Source organism: Gastrolobium bilobum, unplaced genomic scaffold (genome assembly GCF_033153095.1).
Source record: "Gastrolobium bilobum isolate Gb01-03AN ecotype WA unplaced genomic scaffold, APGP_CSIRO_Gbil_v1 utg7104, whole genome shotgun sequence".
NCBI classification, from domain to species: domain Eukaryota; kingdom Viridiplantae; phylum Streptophyta; class Magnoliopsida; order Fabales; family Fabaceae; genus Gastrolobium; species Gastrolobium bilobum.
Window position 1 is genome coordinate 314,258 of NW_026898416.1, and position 12,691 is coordinate 326,948.

The 12,691-nt window shown below is 35.3% G+C and overlaps 2 protein-coding genes across 3 annotated transcripts; both read right to left on the reverse strand.

Annotated features, from left to right (window-relative positions):
- Positions 1–601: 601 nt before the first annotated feature.
- On the reverse strand, positions 602–3,880 carry LOC133316058 (tetraspanin-10). 2 transcript variants are annotated; one of them, XM_061517757.1, is made up of 11 exons: positions 3,787–3,880; positions 3,319–3,431; positions 3,169–3,223; positions 3,001–3,056; positions 2,015–2,062; positions 1,754–1,802; positions 1,585–1,668; positions 1,426–1,493; positions 1,164–1,289; positions 920–977; positions 602–798 (listed from the first exon to the last, which is right to left on the reverse strand). In XM_061517757.1, exons 1-11 carry the CDS (start codon positions 3,838–3,840, stop codon positions 733–735), a joined length of 777 nt encoding a protein of 258 aa, XP_061373741.1. In that variant the 5' UTR covers positions 3,841–3,880; the 3' UTR covers positions 602–732. The 2 variants fall into 2 exon arrangements, with proteins under 2 accessions (XP_061373741.1, XP_061373740.1); XM_061517756.1 differs by having other exon boundaries at positions 902–977.
- A 2,911-nt stretch (positions 3,881–6,791) lies between these two features.
- LOC133316061 (uncharacterized) lies at positions 6,792–12,356 on the reverse strand. Its single transcript, XM_061517760.1, has 14 exons — positions 12,065–12,356; positions 11,316–11,963; positions 11,099–11,235; positions 10,889–11,009; positions 10,710–10,808; positions 10,292–10,591; positions 10,067–10,174; positions 9,885–9,956; positions 9,660–9,746; positions 9,346–9,417; positions 9,112–9,201; positions 8,476–8,583; positions 7,753–7,821; positions 6,792–7,210 (listed from the first exon to the last, which is right to left on the reverse strand). The coding sequence occupies exons 1-14, from the start codon at positions 12,314–12,316 to the stop codon at positions 7,136–7,138; spliced, it is 2,238 nt and encodes a 745-aa protein (XP_061373744.1). The 5' UTR covers positions 12,317–12,356; the 3' UTR covers positions 6,792–7,135.
- Between the last annotated feature and the right edge of the window lie 335 nt (positions 12,357–12,691).

A 12,691-nucleotide genomic window follows, 5' to 3' on the forward strand; every position in this document is an offset into this window, starting at 1 on the left:
ATATTTAAACTGGAGTATGGGATAAATCAAAAATAAAAAATATTTAAATAGTAAATAAAAATTGAACCGAAATCATTTCCTTTTCACTCATCTATCACAATTTGGTTGAAGGGTGTTTCTTCATCACCCTAATTTAGATTTGCTTCAAAATCATTCCATCTGTGCAAAATTAATTTTTATAAAAGATACGAGGTGTTTTCAATTAGGCGCAATACTTATAAAATGTGTAACATTTTCTCCTAATTAAACCTTTGCTTACTCTAATTCAAATGTAAAAACTTGAGGATGAATTATTTAAAACTGATTTACAATTTTTTAAACTCTATTTTCATCACAGACTAACGTACCACAAAAATGATAAATAAATAAAATATTAATTATATTTCGGATATTAACTTGGATCAAGTAACAAAAGAACAAGAGTTTAAATCCTGAGGACTTCAGCCTACCAAAAAAAAAACATATATATATCCTGAAGATTTCATGTCATCCATAGCTCGTAAGTTAGGTAATTTTGAATTTTTCTATGCACATCAAATCAAATAATTAAAAAAAGATATTAACAATTCAAGGCAGGTCTGATGCTAAAAGAAAAAAGAAAACACAATTCATTGACAAGAGGTCCTAAAAATAACATGAATTCGGTTAGTTAATCACTGGCGGCAGACATTGAACTGTCTTTTCCTCTTCAAGATATTAAAAAACCAGTTAACGGAAGAATATATGTTCCCTTCAACCCTTAGAATGGCTCCTGGCAGCATTTCGTCTGGCACAGCATCCCACAAAGTATATAATAGACTGGCATTATACAAAACAAAGGTAAAATGGAATTAAGGCATACATACAAACAAAGACCTTATGTGATTGTTGTAATCTTACAAATAGGCCAAGAATGTCTTACCAAGAAAACAAATAAGACAACATTAAATATTGCAACAACCCTCCATTCGGTTTTCATGTATTGTGCCACGCCAGCCCTGAGAGGAAAACAAAAAAAATGGCAGCGTGGTGAGGCAATGTATTACTCATCTAGAAAAGCAGAAATAGACCAAATGATGGTAGCTTAGTTGGCGCATGAAAACTGAGCAGATAGGGGTGAGAGCATGTGGGTTATACAAAAAAAAAAAAACAGAAATGGAGCATGGGATATGGGATATGCTTACTTGCAAGAATCACAATCATAGCATTTGATGGCCCGAGAATTTTTGTACCGCTTGCAGTCTTTGTTAGTGCTAACTGGATGAAAGGTCAAGTCATAGTAGGATGCATTTACAGCAGGATATCCACATCTAAGTAACATAAAGTCCCAGGGTATAAGAATATTAGAAATGTGCAATGATTTTCTTACCTAAAAAATAAACTATACTGTAAAATAAACAAGGAAAATTCTTGGGAGAGGAGGGAGAACCAGAGAACAAAACCTACTGGGAAGGTGGTCGGCAGCAGCCAGCCTCAATTGCGGACAATTTAGCTGATTTATATTGTTTAAGAGTCTGCATAAAAGGTTGGAAAGGGACAAATCGCAGTTATTTGTGTAGAAGATAACAGATAATTGAATTAAGTGGAATAGTATAGGCCACTGACCATATATTTTTTAGATAGGTTATTGCAGTCTTCAGATCTGACAAGACAACCCCTCAATCGCTCCCAGTTGTGAGAATTGTTTAACTAAAACAAAGAGAAAAATGTTAAGTAAATGGATGTTGAACTGTTATTGTGAACCATCAGTTCTCTATGTTGATAAGAATCTTACCTCCTTGAGAAACCAAGAGCTATAATCTTGAAGTTTATACTCCTTGTACCTAAGCAGACAATAAGACTGTCATTCACCAAATCACAACCATGTTGTCAAGAGCTGAAATAAGAAAAATATCATTAACCAGACATCAATTCCTCTTAGAGCCAAGTATTCATATATAGTGTGATCCTTTGTAAACATCGTGAATCATGGTTACCGCTTCAAATATGAAGGACCATGATATATGTCTAAATATTTGAATACTTGACTCCTTACCTCAAGCCAGTCACGCTATGACCTGATCCATTATTAGTCACGATGAACCTGACACAATGGCAGAAGACTACACAAGATCAAAACAAAAAAGTATCCAAAATCAAAGAAGTCAATTGATTGGATGATGAAAACAATAGCAATTAATTACTTTTATTAAACATAGATTCACCTCTTTTTCTAGTATGTGAACATAGAAATTAAAATGAAAATTTTATAAAACGAGAAGTGTATTTAATTTGTTCAGTTGTTTGACACACAATGAAAAAGCCATAACACATGCATCTATTTTCATGCTCATTAGTGTTCCTCCACAATCCACCGCATAAAAATATAGGCCTTCAAGTTCTGGGCACAATTTTTCCCTACATTTTAAGTTAATAACTTAAGAAAACAATTTGAAATTTGGACAGCATGTGATTCTATCTCGTTGACTACCAAACATAAGGCAGTGAAGAACACTGGAGATGAATACTTAGTTTTAGATTGTGACTTGTGTTATTGAGAGGAACAAACCAAGGAGGACATCCATCTTATAATATCAAATCATCTAGAAACTTAGTTGCTAGAGCATCAGTTTTTTAACTTTCCATGTTCTTAGTGCATGTTCCCATGTATTTCAGTTATAAAATTTCAATCAGCCTATCTATTTAAAATCGAAATACATATAAGCTACTGTCTGAGCTTTACTTGTTTTCACAAGTTTCTTACTCATTCAAAATTAGTAATTGCAAATGGTACTGAAATGATATTTAATACCTGTTGCTGAAAATTATAATAAGGAGTTAAGGACTCATTTTGCATATCAATAACATGGAGGGAAATTTAATAAACAGAGCAACACAGCAAAGAACCATTGGCAATGCAAAGTGTTACATTTTTTTTATAACCAGTATATGAGAATCTACTCCGGCAGAGAATATATGTTATTACAAAAAATGATAATGGAGAAGCCAGCATGAACATTATCAACGAATTTGCATACTTACACCAATACTGTGAAGACAAGGATTCCAACCAAGACGAAGAACAGCAGGATCAGATACTGCAAGAGCAATGTCAAGGAGAATACCCCGAATCCAAAAATTCTTTTCTTTTCTTTTTATATTGTTAAGGGTTTAAGTTAAAGGCGAAATAAAAAAAGCTGATAAGGATACAACCCATAACAGTATGGAGCTGTTTTTCAGGGCACCCAAAAATCCCACTATGGATCTGTACAACACAGAAGCGTGATACAAGAGAATGGAGTAGCATAAAAGATTCAAAAGAAAAGAAGGTACCATAATCACAAAGAATGCAAGGCTGACATTAAGAAAATAACTGCTCCGAGGGTTAGCATAGGCACAGTGAGAGACTTTCGGCAACCATCATGACGAGTGCTCATCCACACCCCAAATATTATGACACCAATCGCTAAAAGCTGCACAATTACAATATGAAGACAGCATCGACAAAACCAAAAAAAAAAAAAAAAATACTTGACCCTACACAAAATAAACTAGCTAGAGAAAGAAAACGTCAACAGAAGTAAAAGAAGCTGCTAAAAACCGTAGCTTTAAACACGTTTAAGTGTAAACTAAAGCGGGTACGCAATAACTAACAACAGCATAAAGCCCCATGGAAGCAAACCCCATTTTTTATTTATTGGTGTTAAGATTTTCACAGGAAACGACCATGGAAGCAAACCCGTTTAGAGAGGATTGAGAACGATTTGAACATGAAAGCATAGCAAAAATACTACACAAAATATAACAGTAGAAAGCAAACAGCATTACCATGGTGAGAAAGTTTATCCATCTAGTGACAAAGGTGCTTGTTCCTACACCCATTTTTTCCGCAGAGTGCAAATCCGAGATGTCAGAAAATTCTGAGTTTGAATGTTAATTTTATTGAGAAGATTTTCTTTGTGTGTCTATCAGTTTTAGGAAAGAAAGACAATTAAAAAGAGAAAAAAGTGGGAAGTGAAATAGAGAGAGATATCATATAAGGAAGGAGCAATTTCGTTTCATCAATCACAAGAGAGACGCGCATGCATTATCTATGATCAAGATGCGCCACAGGGTGTACGCCAAGAAATCCATCACCCCACGACACGACATCCTACGCACACCCAAACATAACAGTTACCAAGACAAAGCTGTCTTTAATTTGGATAATTCAAACTTGAGTCTAACTTGGGGCCCCACACTCCAATTACAACGTTAATGAATACTATTCAAAATATTTGAGGCTTGACCAAATCTCATAATTATTAAGCAAATTATTATAAAGGCTTGATTATGATCAATTCAAAATAAAATTGTAATTGATTTTTTGTTCTTACCAAAACAGAACAAAACAAAAATATTAAAATATTATATTCTATCCAATTTTTATTTTATTTAGTGAAAAAAAAGAATAAAAATAAATAATTGATTTTAAAAAAAATAGCATAAAATAAAACAAAACTCGTATTTTAAAATTGAGAAATTATCTTAACGTTTTTTCTTTCATATATATATATATATATATAATAATTGTTTATTAACGGAAATCAAAGGTTAGAATTTGTACATACAACAATCAAATACTTGCCATGTATATATTTGAAAGCATTAAATGTGGAGAATCATAATCATACAAAGGATGAAATAATTAAATATAGGGAATCATAACTATACACCTGTCATTGCTGTACGTAAAGCGGCTGCAGAAATGATTTTAGCTCTCTCTCTATATATATATATATATATATATATATATATATATGGCAAAATGATTTCTACAGCTGCTGTACCTATAGCAAGCAAGGATTCGTGTCCGAATCCTAGGATACGGCAACGGATCCTGAGTTTTTTTTTTTTTTTAAATAGCCGCGGGGCCCACTTTTCTGTGTCAGCTGTAGATAACACTATCTACGGCTGCTGCAGAAATATATATATATATATATATATATATATATATATATATATATATATATATATATATATATGGGCTTATCATTTCTCAAGCTGTCGGAGATAACTTTATCTCTGACTACTAAATCATAACCGTACAAAGATGGATCAATGGTGATGGGAATCATAACCCTGATGGTCCCTGATTAATGGGGGGCGCCAGAATCCCTTGTTGAGCTCCTCCGAGTTGTCCATTCCAAACGGGTACATCCGGCTCCCTATTGGCCATTTGTCTATTGCCATAATGAGGACCCAAACCTTCTGTCTGCCGTGGTCCGTAATGCTGATAATCCCAATTCGCTTGTCGCCTTCTATCTCCTTGACTTTGATCTCTACCCCAGTAATGGTACTCGGTATCGTCTCGTGGAACTTCACCTCTGCGATAACCATAACTTTTTCCTCCTTCCGGCCTCCACCTTTGATAAGTTTCTTCATATCGACCTCTGTTTACCTCTCGTTCATCTCGCCGAGTATAACCTTGACGGGCTCCTAAATACTGTTCTTCCTCCCATATCACCTCTTCTTCCACCTGTTCATCTTCTCTATTTTGATATTGCCTAGCGCGGCCCGTTCTCCAGGCATAATCCTCAGGTATCCTTTCTCCTATCCGCGGATTTGCTCCTCGTCCTCCGCCTTGATAGCCTCCCCTTTCTGGAGAACCCCTTGACTCTTGACAAAGTTGTCCTCTCCTCCCTTCATTTCTTCTATTTCCCCCCACCGTTGGAGGTGATAAAGGAATATAGCTAGGAAGAGGAGACAAAGAATCTCCTCTTCTGTTGGGTGATTGCTGCTCATTCTCTACAGAATGCCTTTCCTCTGCTCCACGTCTCCTTTGCCCTCATTCTAGATGTTGCCTATTCCTGATATCCTCCACTAACTGAATCAAAACTTCCCCAATGGTGTTCAGAGACCGACTCCTTCCACTGGATCAGAAAGAATCTTCCTCTCCTAGGTATCCTCCGTCGTCTTCCGCTCCCTCATCATGGTAATTGCTTGCCATGACTCAAGAAAATGCGTAGGAATCTTTTTACCTATTCCCACAGACGGCGCCAAATGTTCTGTATGAACATTAGTATGATTATTGTATGGTCCCTTCTGTTAGTTATGGTCTTTGGTATATATAACCCTTCCATAGGTGGTTATTGTGAACGTGGGTAGTTATAGAAACCCATCATGTAATCGTGGTAGGGCCCACTTTGGGTTATAGTATTTTGGCCGGCTTCCCTTCCGGGTAAAACCCCATCCGAGTTCTATCAACTCTTCTCCTTGACTATTGATACCCTGATGTATAAACCCGGAACAAAATCTATCTGCAAAGATTTCCTAGGGAATTTGAACTACTTCCTGATATGTGATTTCTTTCACCAGAGTACCAGAAACGTTAATATTTGTTTTTGGTGTAGAATTTTTTTTTTCCGTCATATTTACATAAACGAGTGAATCTTGTTATTGTAAAGTGAAAAGAAAAAAAAATTGTGAAGCCCACTTACTTTCGTGTGACTGTAGTAAAAAAATTCTGTCTACAGCAAAAACAAAAATATTTTTTTCAAAAGAACAATGTAAAAATTTAAATATTTTTGACATAGTAATTTTTTTAATTTGAATAGAGTCTACGTCTAAATAAACTATTGGTAAATCAATACGTTTTTGCAAGTAATGACGTGGTCTTATGGTTGGTGTCTGAAACTTTGTTAAGAACCAACTGCAGTGTTCATTTTTATATTTTGAGATGAGATAAATTTAAATTATGATGCGTTAGATACAAATTTTTAAGTTTTGGTCGTCATGTTCGAACTTTCTTGTAAGCTGACAGCAAATTAAGCTCAAAACAACCACATGAACTCGTTTTCTTATTAATTTTGAGCTTTTAGCCTTAATTTTGAATATGGAAATTACCAAAAAGAGTTACTACATGCAATAGTTGTCTAAGAATTTTGTATGGTAGCGGTAAAACAAAAAATTAAAAAATTAAAAAAAAAATGGCACCACTTTAACCAAGGGAAAGATTCAAAATATGTAACCACAGCTCCCCCTACGAAGACTTTACAGGAAAGAAAATTTTGATCCTCCCCACGAATCTCTTGAATAATTAACTTGAAATGCTCCTTCGATTGCAGCCTGCACTCCCCGAAAGATTGTACAATCGCCAAAAATCAAGCAACAACAGGCTTACAGCCACAATCCACGACTATTCCACTTTGTTCGCACAAGTCATAATAGCTGATTTCATCCTTTCTTTATCTAAAGAAGTTTGAACTATCACCTGCCCAAGATGATTATTCATTGATTAGGGTTAGATTGTACATGGATTTGTATGAAAATATGTGAATTCCATCAGTCATCCACCTGCATTTAGAAGAACAAGGAGACGAGAAGAAAAAAGTAGACCACCAAAAAGCATACACATAATAAGTGAACCTTTGTTTGGCAAAACCATAGTTGGGTTGTGCTTGAACATGATTTTGGGTCTCAAACCATTGTTCTGAGTGGAAGTGATTAAAAGTTATTTTTCAATTGGGTCAAACCATGATTTGCAATCTATAATCCAAAACCGTATTCACAAGCAACTGTTTGCAAACTGTTAAAATAGTACAGCAGAGTAAATTGCAGGGGAGTTCGAAAATTCTAGATTCTGAAGGAAAATGTCATGTCCCAAAGCAATGTTAAAAAGTAAATATATAAACAACTTGAGAAAAATCATCTCCCATGATTAAAAAAAGGACTACTAGTGGGAGGGAAGACATTTTTTGAATGATACAGCCAAATCTGTTTACCAAGAAGTTAAAACAGAATCTATACCATTACCTCTTGTATTCTGTTTCCAGATCGAGCAAGCAACTTGTACTGATTCTCGAACATGGATGCCATATAAACCTGGAACAATGTTAGGTTTGCATGCAGATAAATCAAGAACTCGAGTTTGCTAACAAATATCAAACTGATACTTGGAAACAAATGATAAACAAAAACAAAGCTGGTAAGATCCATACTAGAACAATAACCAAGCATTAAATAGCTTCTCTCATACTGTTATTTATGAACATATGAGGTTTCAGAGAACTAAGAGTTGGTCGTGTATTTGCCAAATTTAAATTTTAAGGACTTGTATCTAATAAACTGGAAGTGGCTGCTCAAAACAAGAACAAGTAATCACATAATCAAAGGAAAATGAAAAAAGGGGAACCCAAACAGGAATTTTGGACACAAACGATTTTCTAGTCGAGTAGTAGGTCAGCATTATTACATTTTCGACTAAAAAAATATAAGAAAACCATAAGAAGATTCTATAGGACAGTTGATTAATTTGAACCTCGATCTTTCACAAACCATATGCAGAATCCATAATGCACATCATTGCTAACTTGATGGCATGTTCTGACAGAATAAATAATGAGCTAAACCAGGGCTTTCAAATGAAAATAAAAGAAATGAAGATTCTATAGGACAGCATCAAGCAAATAATAAAATGAAAATCCACATTACAAGATTCATTAAATTATGCAGAGGTTTGAATATATGTATGCATACCTGAAAAGTTGGAGCTAAACCGGGGCTTCTGAAAAAACCGCCCTTTGAAACAGACTGGATTCCCTCAACCTTTTGCAATTCTTTGATAAGGCATTCCACTTCAGACCACTGTCCGAAAATGAGCATAATTTCATGATTAGTCGTGTCAAACCATGAAATCAACAGGACAATAAACAGATCCAACAGCCATGCAGTTATTAAATCATTACAAAAGGTATATGTTGATAAAAATTATTTATTATTTAAAGTGACTTCTGCTTCCTTATATAAAGATTGTTGAGATATATAGTCCCACATTGGTTGTATGTGCAACTAATGTGGAGTTTATAAGGCCTTGGGCACTCCCACCCTTTGAGCTAGCTTTTGGGGTGGTGTATCCCAAGATTCTTATCATGGTATCAGAGCCTCGCCGCCCCCCACTTTCTCTTGTGGCGTTTCTTAGCACAGGTAGGCTGGGCCTGTTGCATTGTCCACTCTTCAAGCCCAATGGGCTCTCGTGTGAAGGGGCGTGTTGAGATATATAGTCCCACATTGGTTGTATGTGCAACTAATGTGGAGTTTATAAGGTCTTGGGCACTCCCACCCTTTGAGCTAGCTTTTGGGGTGGTGTATCCCAAGATTCTTATCAAAGATTACCTCTGCATCTGCTTGAGCTGCTTCCAATCTCCCATCTAAGGGGTCATGATCCCCAACTACAGACTCTAAGGAATCCGTCAATGGATCAGGCTGCCATAGGAAGGTAATGATTTGTTAAATCAGTAAGTGTATAAACACTGCTTAGTCTAAGTAGACTTTGCTAAAATAATCTCCATAATTTCTCCCAAATTAAAGGAAACACTTGAAAGAGGAAATAACTAATAGATAAATTACCATGACCTCCTTCAATGATAAAAATATGCGGTCAAGAGCAAAGTTTAATTGTTGAACTTTTGCCTCTATAACCTGGACCAAAAAGTAAGCTTAAAAATAAATACAAAGAAGTAATATATAAAAGAATCTATTATCATTGGTACTCAATTGATTCCATCCATATTAAAAGTACTGAAAATGGATGGCAAAGTCATATAAGCAAAACAAATAATAAAAAAGGTAAACAAATTGTTCGTGGCTTGCATCCTTATTATTTATTTAGTCGTTGAAAATGATTCTCCACTTTATTGTCACACTGTCAAGGAGGAAGATACCTGACCAATCTTAAAATATGATGTTGGGTTCAAAGTGGCATCCCATGATAATTCTGACTGATGAATTAGCGCAGAAACTCCTTCAACCTACATTAATAACAGGACAATATTTAGAATTTTCTGTCACCTCTCCGAACCCAATTCCATGAAAGGGTATGCGGGCGCTTAGCTAAATATGTTTGTAAAACTGAAATCCATATTACTAACATCAAATGCTTTATATACCTCAACAAAAATTCCAAAGTAACTTATCTTCTGGATGCAGCATTTCACTATATCCCCGACTTGAAGTCTAGCCTGCCATGAGAAACAAAAAACGAATCTGAAGGCCACTTGGTTTTTGCATTCAATCTACAACACATGCTCCATGCTAATTCAAGAATGGTTATTGTTACTAAAGCATCTACCATAAGATTTCTCTTCTTCTCAACTAGTTCTTCCTTCTCTTTTGGTTTCACTGACAATATGAGCTTTCTCAATTTTCTGTCTGCCAATAACACATTTGCTTTAATTTTCTGCAAAACATATTATTATTATATTAATATTAAGCATGATAACATTCAAGTTTCACCTGTTCCAATATAACTTCAGGAATATATTTGGACAGTGTATTTATGTTTTGAATACCAAACCTGCCCAATAAATGATGATAAGAACTTGATTTTCTCTTGGTCATAAATCCTTAGCAGATCTTCCAATTTCATATCTGGTGAAATTTTCTCTTCAACTGTATTATCAATCTTCAGATTTGGAGGAAAATTAGGAGAAAAATTCTTATTTTCAGCATCATCACTTGTAATAGTGCCTAAATTTTGCTTGTACATTGGCGGATCCAAGCCCTTCTGTTTTAACCATGACTCAAAAGCTAAGAACTTCCACTTGGAAGTAAGATTACGGTATGGCAGAAATCCTAATAAGGAACCAAAAGAAACCTGTGAAATGGTTGAATCCAGTTCAGAAGATATAGACGAAGAAAAAGTCATCGGTGACTAAGAAAATGATTTTTTATTTACAAATTAAAGTTCCCCATACTGCTTTCTAAGTACTTACAATGAAACCTTTGGTACTACAGCTTACTAGTTCCACATCTTCTCTATCTCCAGTCTTACTCAACTCTTCTGCCCTGGTCCAATCAGCATCTCCGCCTTCCTACAAAATTAAAGACCGCAAAGGTTAACACGAAGTTTAGGGCAATAGATAAATAACTCATACAATCCATATAATCTGACCTGAAAATCTGACATAAAAACAAGATTCCCTAATTCCTCGTTGTTCCTGTGACCTTCAGGATTACGGAAAGAAGTCTCTTCTCCAACAATTTTTGAAGTTTGTTCCACATATTGATCTAATCTATAACAAAAATACATTTAAGTAATGAAATGTAACTGGAATTGCAACCACAAACTGAATCATACAACCGTAAAACTATTTTCATATACCTTTTCGGCTTTCCCTGTAGTGCAGCTTCCCCAGACAACTCCACTCCAGAATCAACTGAATTTAAATCAGACAGTTGACTTAAATCAGTCGGCTTCTGATGGAACTCTAGATGTCTCTGATCATGTTGCTCCGAAACCTAATTAATCAAGCATGAAATCATTTAAACCCTAGCCTTACATTACAAAATTCTATATTGCAATGACGATTAGAACCTACATCATTTGGGACTATGACTTTGGCATCCCCAAGCTGCTCATCTCCTTTTCTGCCACTTGGTTTGCGTGGCTGTTCCAACAAGGTCAAGTTACCAATTTCATCACGCGGCTCTTCTCCCCTCATCTTTAACTCATTATCATTGTTCCTTTGGTCATCCAAATGAGAAGAAGGCTCTTGGTTCGTATCATCATCCTTGGCAATTGATGGTTCAGGCTTCCTCAATAGTATCATATCACTAAACTTCTCCTTTGCTTGCTCATTCCGCATTTGTAGAGACAAATTCGGTCTTATTCTGAACCTCGAGGACATGTCTTCATCATCATCCTCTTTATACACAAATGGCTTTCTCAGAATAACATTACGAACACTACTCTTTTTAACATTCCCTGTCTTACTTTCAGCTTGGCCAGGTTTCTTAATCTCCAATGCAACTTTGTTATCATCAGGTTCAGGTTTAAATTTTGCTCCTTTCATCACAGGTCGCACCAAACCCACGTCATCCAATTTATTTGATAACTTCTTTTCCTTAGAACCTTCAAATGGAACTTCTTCAACTTCTACAAATTTACCCTTCTTACCCTTCTTATTATAAAAGGCTTTCTCAATATCAAGATAAGAAGCATCAGGATTGGCCTTTCTTCCCATTATCTAAAACAAACAACAAGTGTATAGTGATATTGAATGAAGTGATTAATACAAGGTTGAATAATGCATAAGTTGAAGTAAGGAAGAAAAGAGAAGAGATGAACCTTGGCAAGGGTGAGTTTTGGGTCCTCTCCAAGTAAGCGACCGAACTTGAGTTCCATCTGGTCGTAGCTGTTGAGTTGAATGGGTTCTTCTTCTTCTTCTTCTTCCTGTGAACGTGAGGCAACGAACTTGGGTCTTTGATTCAGATAAAGGGTTCTCGATGTTGGTCTTCTTCTTCTTCTCTCTGATGAAAACCAAGGAAGCTGGGTTCTGCTGGTGAAGAAGGATTTACTAGTGAGAGCAACAAACCCCATTTTTCTCACAATTTCAATTTGCAATCGATTATTAATAATATTATTATCATCAAAAGTTCATAATAATTTTACACAGAATCTGTGAATTTGGTTTTGGATAAACGACTAGCGAGTAGTGAGAAGAGGATTATCCCGCACATGGTGACGTGGCTTCCGGTCCAATTTTTTTGCCTTTTTAAAGATTAACTTAATTAATAAATCGTTTTAGTTATTTAAAAAAGAAATAAAATTAAGACTTAAAGCCCTAATGAAAATGCAAGTTAAAAAAATTAATTAAATTATACAAAATCATTTCAAACATGAGATAGAATATGTTACTAACAAATGGGGTGTGCATGATAATCATTATATTCTCTGATACTGTTTCTATTTCTG

Bases quoted from the DNA above. Each gene is read 5' to 3' on its own strand.
- LOC133316058 (XM_061517756.1), bottom strand. From the start codon at position 3,840: ATGGGTGTAGGAACAAGCACCTTTGTCACTAGATGGATAAACTTTCTC. The intron at 3,432-3,786 runs GTAATGCTGTTT...GTAATTGTGCAG, and splicing joins GGATAAACTTTCTCACCATG to CTTTTAGCGATTGGTGTCAT. The intron at 978-1,163 runs GTAAGCATATCC...TTTTCCTCTCAG, and splicing joins TATGATTGTGATTCTTGCAA to GGCTGGCGTGGCACAATACA.
- LOC133316061 (XM_061517760.1), bottom strand. From the start codon at position 12,316: ATGGGGTTTGTTGCTCTCACTAGTAAATCCTTCTTCACCAGCAGAACC. The intron at 11,010-11,098 runs GTATATGAAAAT...TTTTTGTTATAG, and splicing joins CTACAGGGAAAGCCGAAAAG to ATTAGATCAATATGTGGAAC. The intron at 10,592-10,709 runs GTAAGTACTTAG...ACCATTTCACAG, and splicing joins GTAGTACCAAAGGTTTCATT to GTTTCTTTTGGTTCCTTATT.